Below are 18,020 nucleotides of genomic sequence, written 5' to 3'. Positions count from 1 at the left end.
TAATCTAAAGTTGTCGTGCACCATTTCTATTGAAAACAAGAGGCGAAAACAATTTGTATTTTTTAACACACAGCCTAGGAATATGTTCACAAAATATTCGTGAAACTAGCATGACTATGAGATGCCCGCCCTTAAGATTTCAAAAATATTTTGTCCTCAGTTAAAAAAACAACAACAATTTTGATTTGTAAAATTAAGTTTTGATTAATTTATGAAACATGCTTAACAACAAAACTAACCAAAGGGCAAAACATATATAACTACTGTTCACAAGTTTCTTATGCTCAACAAGGCTGAATTTATTTGATAAAAAATACAGTAAAAAATGTAATATTGGAAAAAAACAGCAAGGCCTTGCGACACTCACTACAGAACATAAACAAGCTACCAGTGAAAGAGAAGGTCATTATTTGATACACAAACGATCTATTTCACATGCTATGTAAGGGTCCAGTTCAGCCGAGAGTAAGTGACCTCCACAGGGACTTCTGCACACATACACACACAGCTCACATTCCAGTCAAGGTCTGTGGTGAGATCGTGTTCCCTTTCTAGACTGATGGTAGGATTTAGGGCATAAGGTGATGGAGCTGTTGAATGCATTGATTTGTGGGTTTGGAAATTCAGGATCACAATCATTTGACAGATTTATTTGAAACCAGACTCATGTGTTCGTATACATGGCGTATATTTGAAACTTTTCACTTTTGAAAAACAGTCTCAACAGAACTGTTTATCTTCACATCGAAGAAAAAATAAATGCATCACTGTCCTTTTATCCATTCATTTAATTTTCATTCCTGCAGCCTTTTCAAATACCAGAGGTCTAAAAAATTCATGACTCTGCTATGCGTTGTTGAATTAGATTTTTAAAGTAATTCATAACAAAATGGAATGCTGGGGGAAACTTCTGTTGCTGTGGAGAAAAAAAAAGTCATATAATCTTAAAGGACATCGCAGAATGAATGGCTACATACCTTGAATGATTTAATTTCAAGGAGAAAGAGACATTATAGCTCCCACAAACCAATAAACAAACAGTAAGTGAATTCTCAGTGCCTGATGGGGTCCTCTTCTTTACCTCTCTATGTGTGTAAATAGTATCAATCTTCCAAGCTGTACCCTTGAGTCACACACATAAAAAGACTGAAACAAACAGGATTTGTAGCAAGTGTGCTGACCGAACAAATTAAGAAAACACTGTGGTAACAGTTCAGGTGATTTAACCATCAATATGTCAAAAGATGTCTTCTGCTGTGAAATGGAACAGTTGGCTACACAGTACATGCATGTGTCACATATTACTGTAAATATCATGTCATATTATATCGTCATGTCATATATCATATCGTAACGTATCACATCGCATCATATCGTATCATAGCATATATCGTATCGTATCGTATCGTATCATATCATATCATATCATATCATATCATATCATATCATATCATATCATATCATATTAGGGATGTAACGGTATGAAAATTTCTTATCACGATTATAGTGACCAACATTATCACAGTTATCAGTATTATCACGGTATTGTTAAAATGTCCTGGAGATGTTCAAAAAGTATGGACATATAAATCACTTCAAGTTTTATATTTAAAAATCAACAAACAACAAATAAAATTATTATTATTATTTTTTTTTGCATAATCACTAAAACAATAACATTACCAATGATGTCTGGATTTTAAATGACAACTTGACTGACAACAGTTTAATAGCATGTTCAAATATCTAATGTATATGTTCAAATAAAGCTTTGAAAAAGTTTCATAAAAAGGCAAACCTCACATTTCAGCCTTTAAATAAAGAAAAGGGTTAAGTCAAAATGATAATTGATTAATAAATAATTATATGTATTTTATCTGCTCCATAAATAATTCTAGATAACTTATCTGAATTGTTTAAATGTGAAGAATCCACATAAGCTTGTTTTTCATCAACCGGTCAAAATTTACCTCAGGGCATGCAAATTCGGTCCGTTTTTGGCCAGACAGAAACTGCACACAGGCTGAGTGTAAATATAAGTCTCTGTAAATCCACTCGCTGACAGCAGGTGGCGCTTATGGAAAAGCTGAATTAGAGCTGTTTCCCGTAACCTCCGTGGACAAAGCAGTATTGCGATTAAGGACACTTCCTTTAGGTATAAAATGGAGTAATCAGAGGTACATTCATACAATAAATAAATTCATTCATATATTCATTTGTATAATTCCCTTAACATTCTTTTAAAACCTCCCAGCTTTTCCGCCCTGTTTTCACTCAAAACGAAACTACTCTGCGCTGTGCGCACGTGAGACTGTTACTTAAAATTGGGCTTTGTGCTGGAAAGTATTTATTCATTGTGAGTTGTTCAAATAGCGGTAATCTGATACGGTTTTAATGATAATTATAATATAAAACGCCAATACTAACCGCGGGGAATTTTATCATGATTTATCTCAAACCGGTAATTGTTACATCCCTATCATATCGTATCACGTCATATATCATGTCGTGTCATATCATACATTATATTAAGGGGTGAGTTGAATCATTTTAAATAACAACAACAACAACAATAATAAGTTATATAACATAGAACAGAACAGAATAATAATAGTATATTTAATATTATTCTATAAATTTTTATATGAATATTAACAGTATTACGATGAATATTAATAATATTATTGTGTGATACTGTAAAGGAAACATGCATAATATGCATAAACTAAAATAGACGTCAGTTAAGCAAGCAGGAATATAAAATCTAATGGATCATATATTGCCTGAGCTTTTAGAATTTGGTCAGCTGTTTAGGATAAGTTGGCATGTGTCAAGATGGAAAAAATGACAATGTCTTTTTTTAAAGAGAATGAATAATAATAATAACTGAAAACAGCCCACTCCTACTGACCACTCTAGAAAGTACCCTTGGGATTCAATCTTCCTCTCCTGTCATGTTTAAAAGGCATACGGAATACGTTTCCGCTGACCTTTGGAAGAGAAAGAAAGTATAGTTATATTTGTCATATAGCTGTCCCGTCAGCGCCTCGCTCCCCGTGACCTTTTCAGCAGGCCTGTTTAACGGAGTGATAAACTGCTGCATTATAGGAGTAATGCTAGCTGCTATCGTTGGCCTTGGAAATCATTTTAAAAAGATAAAGAGAATTTAGAAACTGTGCTGGAGAATATTTCGGTACTTTCTTTACAATGTGAATTTGAATTTACTGCCTTGCTTGAACTTTAAAAGATTTCACAATGAAAGAGTGATAAACTGATTAACTACTTGTTTCTACACTGTGAAAAGATTATTTGACTTTACTTTATAGTACTATTTTATTACTTTTTTAGTTTTTCTGCTCAAGATTATGTTCAATTCAATGTTACTTGCTGTTTTTTTAGTTATTCTTTTTAATTTACTAGCAATTTCTGAGTGAAATTATTTTTCAGTCTATTCGGCTGATTTTAAAGTCTTGTGACACTGTAAAATTTACATAAATTTACACAATTAATTATCAACTCACTATTTGGTTTTGTTCAATTTCATTTTCACAAAAAGCAAAAAACAAAAAAATAAAATAGAAATAGAATACATTTTTAGCAAAATCTAAATATCAGAATGAGGTGTTGGACAGCAGAGTTTTATTTATTGGCATCTATTACAACTATCACAGCAAGCATGCATCAACAACAAAGGTTTTTATTTTATTTTTATTGTTTTGACAGCAAAGACATTACTTCATGTTCACCCAGTGCGTTTGCTGTATTTAAATGGATTTGTCTTCCAGAGGAAAACCATAAGTAACTCAAATAACCGGTAGAAAGCATTTTCTTGGGTGATTACAACGAAAAGACATTTTATCCAGTCTCAGAACAAATAGACATAATTAACTTGGTGAGATACTAAATAGTGCTTCATAGTGTTCTCAGCATGGCTTAATTGACATTTGATAACTGAACATGACAAATTATGCATGGACACTAAAAGCAGCATCTGTCCTCTCTTCCCCTGCTAAAACCTCAAAACAGAAGCACTCTCTTCATGTCAATAAATGTACTACAAGGGTCAGAAGAGATTAAAGTGTTCTAATCACCAGACTCATAAGTTAATTATGGCTCTTTAACATGGCGGCGGCAGCAGCAGTCTTCAGTATGCACATGATAGCTCATCGCTCAGTGCTTTCCTTCTCATCAGCTTTAGAATCTGGTTAAATGGCACTGACGAAGAAACGCTCATCAATCAGCCAGCCCCTGAGCCTCTCTGTCTTAACAATTCATTTTAATCTTGGACGGAAGCCTTCAAAGTCACTCTCTCAAAGGCCTAATTGGCAAACAACTTTGCTAAGATCAGCACAAGACCTTTTTCAAAGGCAGAATGATACTGTTGTTGTAATCAACTGGGTGAGAAGAAAAAAAAAACACATAAAGTGTTGATTCTTTATGTGTCCCTTGTCTGTTTTAATACAAGGTAGAGTGGGGTAATTAGTGACACTTTTTACTTAAGTTGTCCTCTAGGCAAAGAGAAATTAGGTAAACCGAATGTGTTTAATTATATCTCAGGATGCCTGCTATAAAACTAAATTTGGATTTCTGTTTTGTTTGGAAAATTGTTGAATCATATGTGAGCAATTCACATAAAAAAACAAACAAAAACAAAACAAATTAGTTGGGGATTGGCACACTTTACTTCAAAGCTGTGATTTCGAAAAAAAGGGTTAATTAATAATATATACATATTAGTTAATCAATAAGTTAATAATTCAAGGCTAATCCAAGCAAAATAGTTTTATACAATGCCATTTTACCATCTATGATATATATTTTTAAAGATAAATAGTGTATGCCAACACAAATTTTTATTATGTGTGGTTTCACTGAGCTGATGTACGCAGTTCCCATGTGGCCTTGAGAGTGGCATTCTGTAATTGTATCGAATTGGAATGGAGTTGTTCATTCACTGTGCTGTGTGGTTTAGGTGTCATTTGTATATGTGGCTGAAAGACAGACTCTAAATCAAAAGACAGAAATCATACAATTTGAGTTATACATTACAAAATTGGGGACTGCTGAACCCTGATGTGAGCAGCAGCTCATACACATGCTCAAAGACAGACATCTTAATCAAAAAAGAAGCAGACTAACAGCATGGAATATTAAATAACATAGCCTGAATTATTGCTTATTTGATCTATTACCACAACTGAATTTATAGTGAACAAAATTAATAGATATACAGAGCACAGTTGAATTTAGTGTGCTCCAAGAGTGAAGAGATGCCTTTGCATATTTCATCAAACTGCAGAACGCTGTGTTTCTGCTATTATTCAGCTGAACACTGGGAGTCTCTGTAATCTCACTGATGCATTGTTATACCTGCATCCCTTCACTCATTGTCTGCTTTCCAGTTATTGTGCTCCTTTAAAACTGACTTTGTATTTTTTTCTTTAAACAAAGAGAGAACAGAAAAAGTATAATTACATTTAGCTGTATTTGTTTTGCTATTGCTTATATATTCTTACATAGAGTAACTATATTGTGTAGCCTTGAAACATGACTGCTGGACTAGTGTAGCTTTTATAATAAAATAAATAAAAAATAATAAAAATAAAATACAATTTAGGAATAAGCATGATAAAAATGGACAATAATTTTGAGCCAAATCCTCCCATATTTGTAAAATCAGGCATTAACAGATTATATTACAACTTGTTTGGTTATTTTAATGAACTATCTGATGTAAAGTACGTAAACAAATGCAGGCTTTAGTAAAACAACTCATGGGACTCATGGAGTGAAAAAAGGAGGAGGAGGAAAAAAAGCAGATTCTAACCTGGAGTTATACAGCAAGCAAAATATGATGGTTTATTGTATATGCTGTTAGTACATAGTCTGTCCTTGAAACATTGATTCAAACAGCGTGAGCAATGCAGTTTGCAATGACTGTGAAGTGTGTGTTCAGCATAGTTTTACAAAATAATAAATATTTGATTAAAACGCACAAGCAGCAGAGTCCAAGTAGAAAAGTGCAGAAAATTACAGTTTTGCCAGCTGTGGCAAAACAGATGCTGTAGATACAATAACAGCCCAATGGTGTGACATTTAAACGGCCTTGATAACATTGTTATACAATTTTAAGATTTAAAAAAGCCCATGTATACACAAACCATAGATTCACTTATTATAGCTCCCCCATATGACTAATTCTGACTACATTTGGCATATAACTTGCATGTTTGGCTTATAACATGATGAGCCATAATTTAATTTACTGACTTTGAAATATGATTAAAATTTGGCAGCCATTTTTGTTGATTTACTGGATAAGAAAAAGTATGTCAAATTTGAACATCCTTGAGTTGAAAAAAGTAGGTGTTCCCTCCAATATTTAAAAAAAAAAAATACTGATTGATACAGAGAGTTCTTTTGCATGATAATCAGCATAGTTCCTGAGTTATGCAGAAATGTAAATTAGTTTCTCAACCAGCAGAACATAGTGTTAGCAATGCCCAGATCAAAAATCAGATCAGACTCCGTTATATCTGTATGATTTCAGGGGGATGTCTGAAATCGTCCTCTAAATGAAGGCTTTTGAATATCATTCAACACCCAAACAAGCTTAAAGTGATGAACTTGGGGCATTATTTAAATTACTTTTCTTTTCACACCAGTCTGGCGCAGCAAAACAAGCCAAACTGTAACCGGTTGCTTTACTTGTCCATCAGATACTCTCTCTCTGTCTGAATAGGCAGTTCTTGATAAGAATTAACTGCAATGTGGACTAAATCTCGCTTTTTAATCAAAGGCCTGTCCACATAAGTCTGTAACCGGATCTTTTAGATCTGGATTGATAATGTTGCACACTTATGTCTGTTACTCAGTCATATAATAAGCTAAATTCACAGGCTTTGATGGATAACTGTACTGGAAAATCGCTGACGTACCTTGGCTGATTTACGGAGGTCTTTAGCTAGCCTGCTTGATTAGTAGTGGGCAAGGACACACCGTATGAGGAAGGGCTAGTACAACACTTTCAAATACTACTTTCATGTATTATTTACCGAGCATGTCTAACACCCATCACACAACCTGATGCACTGACCTCCCAAGTGCAGGATGCACATTAAACACTAAAAAGCCAAATGTCCCTGCATGCATCTAATGAATATTCATGAGCCTGCCCATCATGCTCCACCCCCAGGGGTGGGGTACGGTAGGGGAGTGTTAATGAAGGTTGCCAAACGGGCTTAGAAAATATAAACAGCTCTTCTGATCATTAAGTGAACTTTGGAAATGTGCCACAGTTACAGTGAGAGAGAGAGGGAGAGAGTGTGGTGAGGGACAAAGAGGCAATTAGAAGAGTGTCAGCGTGTGTCATGATCTTAATAAGACCTTCCCTTCCACATACCTGAGGCAGACTGTCACTCAGCGGGTGTCCTGTCTCATTTGTCTAATTGCAATCTCAATTTAAGCTTAAAAACATACTCACTGCCATGTTTCAAGCTAATTCTTTGTGGACTCTCATACCCTTGAGTTACAATGCAGTGCTCTGTAACTAGTCTGGAGTAGCAGGCCATTAAATAAATGCAATAAGGTCTGGTCTACACTGCAGCTTATTCTGTACCAGGGTTATTATATTTAACTAAAACCATTAAAAAAATACATTTTTGTTAATTGAAATAAAATAAAAACTTAGTTTCCAAGGCGATATGCAAGAAAATGCTATTTCAGTCTTTCTACTTTTTCTAAATTTTTAATTAATTTTTTCTTCACAAATCATCTTTCTCCAATGTTATGCAAGCAACTATTAAAATATAAATTGCATATTATATATTTTTGCAGATGCCTGATTTTTTAGGGTATTGCAAGTTTTTGGCCTGTGGTTACATGCAGTAAAAATGGCAGATTTGCCTTAGCAAGTACTACTAATAATTTAATAATGACAACAATTAATTCATACTTAATGAAATGATTAGCAACTTTTCTAGAGATGTCTTAAGTTATTAAAGCGAAACTCTGACTGTGAACTCAGGATGAGCCCTACATGAGCTCCCAAGTGAACTATTCCTACAGGCAGCCTGAAGGGAAACTGTAAAGAAGACTCAATGCAGCAGTAGCTTGTTTTACAATTGAAGATTCACACCTGTAAAAGAGATGAATAATGAATCACTTTGCATTTAAACCTCACATTTCACAGCAAACTCTCAGTTACCTCAAGAACAGAAGAACTGCAACATCCATCTTCTTTTCAATATCTATTAACAACCCAAATTTTATGCAGGAAGGACTTGTTAAATTGATAAAAATGGCAGTAAAAAAACATGCTTATACACATATTAAAAAAAATTAAATTAAAATGTATTAAATGATCTGTTAATCATTTGGTAATGTTTAATAAGTAGATTAGTAAACATTAACAATTACATTATCTCACATTACATTATCTCATATTTCTGCCTATATGAATATATATTAACTTATGTTCTGTTAGTATTATAGAAGTATTAAATAATGTTTGTTAATGATTTATTAATGAAAGTTATTATAAAGTGTTATCTTGTTGGGTAAGTTAAAAAAAAGTTTTAATGTACAGTGCAGTAACCCCTTCAGGACAATAAAAGACACCTGCGCTTCACATCAGGGTCCCAATCTGTCTTTTGGGGTTTATTTTGCAAATAACAATCAGCCGACTGTAAACATTATCCCTTACTTAAGAGTTTAGTGGCAGTTTATGACAAACTTCATGACCCTCTCCAATCCACATATCACAACTGGTCTCTGAGGGACAACTAATAGTGGCGCAAACTAAGTCAAAACAAACTTCATCAACACAAATGGACAGTGCACAAGAGAGAACGAAGGAAAAAGACAGAGGTAAGATCTCTAGTGTGAAAAGAGACCACGTTAGCAAGTAAAGAAAGATCATTATCTCCTTGTCTGGATGACAGAAGTTGATTTTGAAAAGTGCAAACTAAGGTGGCGGCCAGTAATTTGCCAGTGGCAGGGACTGGAGGGAAGCTCTGTACAGCAGCATCAGCACAACCTCCCTCACTGCTTCGTGCTTTAAAGGAAATTCATTAATAACCTCTTTCCTGACTCCTGAAGAGGGACCACAGATGCTAAACGCACCACCCAACGACCAGCAATAGCAACTCTGGGCTATATCATCCATCTTCCAACTTCAGTTCTAAAGGCCTTGCCAACTCTTGCTCAGGATATAGCTGTATAGAGTTTTCTCCCAAGTAAATCTTGAGTCATGAGAGAAATGTTGGTTCAGCAAAAATCAGAATAAAAATCAGGTTGTTTTGAATAGCTGGGCCTAATGCTCAGGCCTTTTGTAATACAAAATAGAACTTGGATTTCACTTATATTTTATAATTTGAACTTACTAATGTTTTATTTATATCGGAAAAATTATTAGTAAAGTGAGCAAATCCAAACATATCTAATGTTCATTCCACTTAATTTTGTCCAAAACACAGACAATGTATTAAACCCACTTTTTTTCTACAGATTGATCAACAGAAAGTTAGTTGATAAAAGTTTGAGACAAAAAATGCTGATATTTCATTTACATAGTCATTTGCCATAACACTGTTATCTACCAATAAACTTCCAGCTCTGTTTAACATATTTATCATGTTTAAATTAATTTCACAGAAACTGCAGATTTTGCCTCAAAAATCAGCATGGAAAAAAATAAAACAAAAACAAACAGAATAATCCAAAAATAAACTCAAATAAACCAAAACCAAAAAAAAAAAAAAAAAAAAAAAAAAAAAAAAAAAAAAAAAAAAAAAAAAAAAAAAAAAAAAAAACAACAACAACAACCCGAAATCAAACCACAAAACAACAAAATAAAAACAAAAAACAAAACCAATTCTGAATGGGCGCAGGTATGGCTAATCCTACAAATTTCACTCTGAAATGGCCAAAGAATTAGATATATTGGGAGTTGTCCACCCATATGACATATTTTGCAGAATGTCTGCTCTTTTCTATGCAGCAGAAAACAATGGGCACAAACAATGTCAAGCAAGAAAAAATATCAGTGAATATGATTATTTAATATGGTGCATCAAAATGCAATTGATTTCAATGAGTCTCATGAGAATAATAAATCTGCTATGAATGGATGAATATATACACTACCGGTCAAAAGTTTGGGATCAGTAAAACTTGTAATGTTTTTTTTTAAAGAAGTCTCTTATGCTCATCAAGGCTGCATTTATTTGATCAAAAATACAGAAAAAAAAACACATTAGTCTTGCAAAATGTTATTACAATATAAAATAACGGTTTCTATTTTAATATCCTTTAAAATATAATTAATTGTGATGCAAAGCTGAATTTCCATCAGCCATTACTCCAGTATAAAGTGTCACATGATCCTTAAGAAATCATTTTAATATGCTGATTTATTATTAAAATTATCAAAGTTGGCAACAGTTACGCTGCCAAATATCTTTTTTTTTTTTTTGGAAACTGCAATACTTTTTTCAGGATTCTTTGATGAATAAAAAGTTAAAAAGAACAGCATTTATGCAAACCATACATCTTTTCTAACAATATAAATCTTTTCCATCACTTCTTAATTTAACACATCCTTGCTGAATAAAAGTTTTAATTTCTTTCAGAAAAAAGAAAGAATAACAATGTACTGACCCCAAATTTTGAACTGTATTGTATATTGTTAGAAAAGATTTCTATTTTAAATAAATGCTCTTCTTTTTAACTTTTTATTCATCAAAGAATCGTGAAAAAAAGTATCAAGTTCCAATAAATAAATAAATAAATAAAATAATAATAAAATAAAAATAATAATAATAATTGAGCAGGATAACAGTTTCCAGCACTGATAATAAATCAGCATATTAGAATGATTTCTGAAGGATCATGTGACACTGAAGACTGGAGTGATGATGCTGAAAATTCAGTTTTGCATCACAGGAATAAATTAGATTTTAACATATATTAAAAAAGAAATATGTTATTTTACATAAAAATATTTTACAATATATTTTTTTCCCTGTATTTGTGATTAAATAAATGCAGCCTTGATGAGCATAAGAAACTCCTGTAAAAAACATTAAAAATCGTTCTGATCCCAAATTTTTGACCGGTAGTGTGTCAACAGGATTTTGCAACTACAACATATAGAAAACTACTTAAATGAATAATGACAAATATGGATTATTCCCAGGGATATTATTGGTAACTAAAATTATATACTAAAAATATATGTATATTTTGTTACTTGAAACAAATGTTAAATTAAATAAAATAAATTTATTTATTGTTTAACCTAGTTACCAGGTAAAAAATTCTCCCAAAAATAAATACATTAAAAATCTACTAAAAATAAACATGACTATATAGTTAAAACCTTAACTTAAATTATAATCAAAATGGAAATTAAAATATTAATCACACCTATCATAGTATCTCAATAATACTAAATAACACTGCGTTTTCCTCACATGTATGCTCCAAAACACTTGGAATATTCACTTGTACTTTAGGAGAGTTCAGGAAGAAAATCGAACAAGAGAACGGGAGCACAACAAACATTTTCTTACCATTTATTTCAGTTTTATGACATAAAAGAGTTGTGTATCGTCAAGAAACAAACATAGAACGAGTGAACAATTTAAGAAACCCCTCCAAAATGTCAGAGAACCACTTGAAACAGGTGTTTTCATGAAAGGCTGGCAATGTAGTGAGCCTACAGCGAGACAAACTCAACCTTTGTGTGACTACAACAAACACCAATTACAGTACAATGAGCCAGAAACAGTCATGGCAGTGACAGTGATAGAAGTCATGCTGAGTATCAAAAAGTCCACCCAATGCTTACATGTGTGCTATAACAAACTCTGAAGGACAGCATTCCTGCTGGTGATCTGGCCTGAAATTAAGGAAAGGCTCTGGAATGCAGCTGTGAATGGATTCTATTACAGCATGTGATGCTTGGCCAAGAACTTGACAGACAAAGTACTGGCACATTCCAATCTAAAAACAACAAACAAATATAGCATGGAAAAAAAATACAGCATAATCTCTTCAATTTGTTAAAAACCAAACAGATTTTTAAACTTTATTAAACCTCATTTATTAATATAATTCCAAATAACTTTACATATACTGCATGTATATAAAATTCACTGTATGTACTGCTGTCTACATATGTCTTCTCCAGTGTTAAGGCACATAATATATATTCTACATCGTATAAAACCTTTTTCTTGCATAACTAAAGCACATACAGATGTTGGCATTATCAAACAATGTAAATAAAACAAAACTTTGGATGCTATAAACATGTCAAATGCAGCGAGACGAAAATATTGCTCAAAGCGGCGAGTGCTGAACCTGAGCTGTGCAGAAGAACAACTGACGGGACAAAGTACTAGTGTGCTTCATATTATCTTCTTTAGGGTTTTACTGTAGTATCCAGACATATACAGAGACAGTCAGTCGTTTTTTTCCTGTCTCACATCCAGCTTAATACTGCATCGCCCTCTATATACACCCAGTTCTCTCAAAAAACATGAGTTTTTGTGTTTATGAATGCCAAGGAAGTACAATCGAGAAGCTTTCTAATGTAACACCCCTGTTTTTTTTGGTCTGAGCACATTCTGTTCACACCATTCGTTGTGTAATGAACACAATAGATCTCATAATCCTCCTGGTAGGCTGTTCATAAATCAGCGGTTTTGATAGCGACTGCCCAAATGAGATCCCGAACGAACAGATTGGTGAGGCCTTGAGGTTATGTGAGCACAGCATGACAAATCATCTCATAAAAACTGTTTTAGCATCTCTCTAGGGGACTCTATAATACGGCACACCCCTGACATTTGCGGAAGCGTGGAATATTGTCTTGTGGAACAAACGGATAACCTCCTATGTGCTCGGCTGAACAGTTCATTACACATATTCCAGCTTTAAAACAATGAGAAGTCACAAAGTCATGGAATAGTCTGTTAATTCCCTTAGAATAGACTGATCAAAATGGAATGCTATTATGAACATATGTTGACATTCCTGAGGGTGAGCGAGACACAAATGCATACAATACATGATTCTGGTCATGAAAAAATAGGACCAGTTTGGGTATAGTAGCTTGAGCGGTGAGGGCAAAAAGACGGTTAAAGAGATAGTTCAGCCAAAAATGACATTTCTGTCATTGTGTTCTCACCCTCGTGTCGTTCTAAACCAACATGAAGTGTCATTTTGCCTGAAATATCCCTTTAATAAAAGAGTAGCTGCCCTGAGCCAATTAAATTGCTAACTGATAAAACGATCAGCCCGAGCAAGCCGTTACAGTACAAACGCTCCAGCGGTCATGTGCTTCTTGCGTCTTTGGTCAAGGATCATGTATAGAGTAAACAGCAGAAAAATACAATCATAGCAAATAACAGAAGAAGCATATATATCAACAGATCAGGCCATAAAAATGCCTAAAGAAAACAGAGTCAAGTGGCATATCAGCATGTCTTTCTGTTCACACATGCACTGAATCAAATCTTCTAATGCCACGTCCCAGGATCCTTTGCTGACAACAAACACCAATTAGCTTAATGCATCGGCTTTTATTTCCTAAAGCCCTCTGCACAATGACTGAATGAATAGAACTATATATAAAAAGGCAAAGTGAAATCCTCTCCAGCAGAAATGTGTGTAGAAACAAAAGCAGCAGCAAAAAATGAAGAAAAAGACAAACATATACTTGAGCTGGAATCTACCACAAGCACCATCTGTTTATGAAAACATGAAAAGCGAGAAAGCCCCATTGGGCTCAACTGCGCTAGAGGACTTTACACGGTAATGTTTGACTCTAGTAAATCTGTAATGATGTTCGTGTGAGACATCTTAACGTCTGGTAGATGTCTAAGAGCTGCAATAGAATAAAAGTGTCATGCATAGTCCTTTAAACAGCAAAAACTTAAAATCAACAAGAGTAGAGAGCATCTCTTGCTCAGCACTAATCAAACTCGTCAGGGGATCGAAAAACACAAACGCAAATTTAAGGAATTTCACTAACACTTTACAAATAGGATACCTAAATCATGTATTAATAATTGAACAAATAGCTGAACTTATGGTGAATGAACTCACAGACTAATCAAGAACTAATTAAGCACTAGCATGACTGGAATCAGAGGGAGTCATGTGAAAAATGGCCACTTTAACAACATGTTTAAATAAGATTGATAGTTAATGCATTAGAATGGCTGTATGACAAAGAATTTAAAGAAGTTTGGTTATTCAGGCATTATAATGAATTAAAATCATGCATGTTTAATTAAAGTCAGATTAGAGTTTGCCACTTCAAATTCTTTGTAATATAAATCATTTGATTGAAAGTGTTAATACATTAACTAAAAGTAAACCAGATATGTACTAACATGATGTTAAGGCTGTTATTAAAGACTCCCGTCGCACACTATTAGTTCTTGATTAGTTCATGCCTTTATTCAAAACAAAGTATTAGATCAGGACTTCTCTTGTTCACTTTTCGTAAAGTGTTACTAAAATTTCTGTAGATACTGACAATGAAGGGTACCATGATTTTTTTTTTTTAGTACTGGGATGGCGAAAATACAAATGTAGTGCTATCTGCAGTGTCTAAAGGTAGGAGAGGAAGGTTCTTTAAAGTGCGCCAGAACATCCAGGTTCAAATAAACAGATAAAGGAATGTCTCTGGACTGCTTCTGCCTCGAGAAACAAACCGCCTCCACTTTTGAGATGGATAAAAAAAAATTAAAAAGTCAAAGTAAATCATAAAACCATCCAGTTTGCATGTGCTGGCCACTCTTTCTTAAAAAAACAAAACAAAATTTTATACATCTAAAAAATTTATTATTTATATATATATATATATATGTGTGTGTGTAGTACCAACCTATATCTTCATAAAATAATCATGAATATATAATAACATTTCTTAAAGCTAACGTGCAAATTTGAATCAGCGTAACGTGTAGAAAGCATCATAGAAATGTTGTTTTGAGTGAATGTTCCTGTAGGCAGCTAGTAGAATGGGTGTGATCCACATCCCCGGCCTGTTTCAGTAGGGACTTTTGGTTTGAATGGTCCTCGTCGTCCAGCTTTTGTCCCAAAAAACAACTTCTGGGTGGCGACATGAGATGCATACTCTCGGTTTGAGGAAGCAGTGGAGTGGAGGTGAGCAACTCGACCTGACAGAGGTCTGTTGGACTCAGCGGGGCCTCCAAGCCTGTGCTATCCAAAATAGTCCTGGAGCCAGGAGTGTCTTTGGTGTACGGCAGAGTGCCTGAAATGGGACTCGAAGGTTCCTTCACGCAGTGTAAGTTCTCAGATAGGGGGCTGTCTGAGCCCTGTCTGCAGGACTGAACTTCTTCCTGCATTCTGAAGTTGAGTGTGATATGGTTGTCAGAGTTTTTTGAGCTTAAAGGTGTGTCCCGCATCTCCATGCTCTTTGATGGGATGGGGTTGGCTATAGCTTTCTCCTTCTGTTTGGTGCCACTCATGTGGGTCTGTTTTACCCTGGGCCTGTAGTCTTTCTGGAAAGGCCCGCAGAGAGGGAAAAATGGGGCACGGGGGGCAAACAGTGACCCGAGGGAGCCCAGCTTCATCTGGCTCTGACTCAGGAAGATCCTGCGCATGTCCACTGGCAGTTTGTCCAGTTGTCTTCCCATGTGGACAGGGTTTGGAAACAGAGTTCCCTGACAAGCTCTATAAAAGTATCTGAGACATGAAAACAACAGAGAGTCAGCAAAAACTAAAACTCCCATGAGCTCCATAGTTACATTGGCATTAGACACCAGCCTGAACATCATGAATTTAAGACACAGATTTTTGTGATGTGTTTGTACATAGTTAGATAAATATTATATTCGTATAATTATATTAATATTTTACAAAGTGTGATGAGTAGATTTATTAATAAATTTAATATTCAATTCTGAAATACCATTAATTGAATATAATTTTTTTATAATTTTTAATATAATATTAATGAGCATAAAAAAGTATTTAATATTAATAAACATACTCTACATGTACGTTTTAAAATGCAGATTTTAAGTTAATATTTAAATAATATTTTTTTTATTATGATCCTTTTTATTTTTAAAATATTTAATAAATATTTAATAAATATTTATTTCTTTTATTTTTGTAATTTAATTAATTATTAGCTTATTAATTTTTTAACTCCCTGCAGTGCCCTCATGAACACCTGTTTAGGAAACCCTGTTTTAAAATAAAATAAAAATAAAAATAAAAATAAAAATAAAAATAAAATAAAATAAAATAAAATAAAATAAAATAAAATAAAATAAAATAAATGAATTTATCTCTGGAAATAAAAAGAAAAAGGGAAAAATATTCATAAGAAATATATTTTATTTTTCTTTTAACTGTGGCAATGTTAATAGCCAGGAAAGCTCCTTTTATGCTGAGCTATGTTATAAGTCATGCAACAAAAAAAAGTGCAACTAAAAGAAATAACAATAATCCCTTAATTGAAATTTGAAATGACAATATGGAATTTGACATGCAAATTAAATAAATTTGAATTAGACCAAATACTTCCAATTGGGTGTAGGTTAGATATACCTGGGAAGAAGAGCGGCAATAGGTGTGACAACACACAGCAGGTAGAATATAGGATCTCCCAGCAGCTTCTGCATGATCCAATAAGTGTTGGATGGAGAGAAACATGTTGGGCAGGAAGCATTGTAGCACAGCGCCACAGTAAAGAAGAGAGCTATACTGAAGCCAATCGACATCCAGTTCATCAATGTCTGTGAAAGAATTAAAGACAATCAAGACAGAGTTAACAAAGAGTTTGTAAATTGCATGAATTAGATATTACGGAACTAAAATGGGTTGTGCACAAAATTTCAGGTTCACTTTGAATGCGCACAGGGATGACAACCTTCCCACATGTACTTGGCCTCCACACTACCCTCACCTCAAATGACCTAAAAGGTGTTTCACTCGCTTTCCCTCCAGTACGTGTGTTCATTTTCCTGAGCAGCACGTGGAACGATAAAGCTGCCAGCCCAACTACTGGAAACGTTTACTCTCTACTTGAGCCATTTACTGTGAAGAACAGCCTCTTTCACACCAGAAGCCATCATCATGTCTGGAAACACAGTGAGGCTGCAGAGGACATTTTTCACGCACCGTAACGTGTCAGCTGAAAATTTACAGCGCCGGTGTAATGGAAAAAGCTCTAATCCAATTCACGCTCATAAATCTAAAAGAGCTACTCACGAAAAGAGGGAAAAATAGAGGAGAATCAGATACGGGCTGCACACATACATAAATGCAGTTCAGAATACGCCACGGGACATGCGCAGGCAAAGACAACTATCAGCTTCAGCAACCCTGTGTGTGACGGCCATGCATACGCCAGCATGATTAGCGAGAGAGATGAGCACAGTGGGCTGGACTGAGGCTGCCTGCACGGGGCTGTCAGGCTGATGTATGGCTCCTGATGGTGCAGTATCTCCCAGTTCAAACCAATCAAGGAGGCTCCCTGCATAAATGTCCCTGGCCATGTCAGCATCATCCTGGTCTTCCTTGCCACAGTGTTCAGCCTCATTTCATACTTTGAGAAAGAAAGGAAAGGCTTGCTTTCTCTACCCCCTCGTACATATGTGTGAGATGGGTTTCTGATTTCAGCTGAAGCACTTCATTATTTCCAAATCCTATACTTTGTCAGATGAATTGTACACAAGATGTGTATACTAATACATATTGTGACACGCTAACAGATTTTCTAGAGGAAGTTTAAGCAACAATGAAATTGGAAGAAAATGGGTTAGCTACAAAGAAAGCAGTACAAAATCTGTATCAGGGTTGCTTTTTTTTTGCCATTTATGATCTTTTAAAGTCAATAAAATAAAATATAATAAAACAAGGTATCACAAGTATAAAATACTTTAAATATATTTATTTACACTAAGTGGAAGAATAATTATCTTTTAATTATAATTTAAAATTATGTTAGAAATGTACATCACATTAAA

The 18,020-nt window shown here is 34.3% G+C and overlaps 1 protein-coding gene across 1 annotated transcript in view; it reads right to left on the bottom strand.

Annotated features, from left to right (window-relative positions):
* Positions 1-11,560: 11,560 nt before the first annotated feature.
* atp10a (ATPase phospholipid transporting 10A) overlaps positions 11,561-18,020 on the bottom strand; it is a 42,900-nt gene continuing 36,440 nt past the window's right edge. The window contains exons 20-21 of the mRNA XM_042758516.1: positions 16,600-16,787; positions 11,561-15,726 (exon numbers count right to left, since the gene is read on the bottom strand). Coding sequence (XP_042614450.1) covers positions 14,991-15,726; positions 16,600-16,787 — 924 coding nt within the window. The 3' untranslated portion in view covers positions 11,561-14,990. The remainder of the gene's footprint in view (positions 15,727-16,599; positions 16,788-18,020) is intronic.

Source organism: Cyprinus carpio, chromosome A6, assembly GCF_018340385.1.
Source record: "Cyprinus carpio isolate SPL01 chromosome A6, ASM1834038v1, whole genome shotgun sequence".
Lineage (NCBI taxonomy): Eukaryota > Metazoa > Chordata > Actinopteri > Cypriniformes > Cyprinidae > Cyprinus > Cyprinus carpio.
The sequence above is the reverse complement of the archived record's forward strand: the minus strand, read 5'-3'. Positions and strand labels throughout refer to the sequence as shown.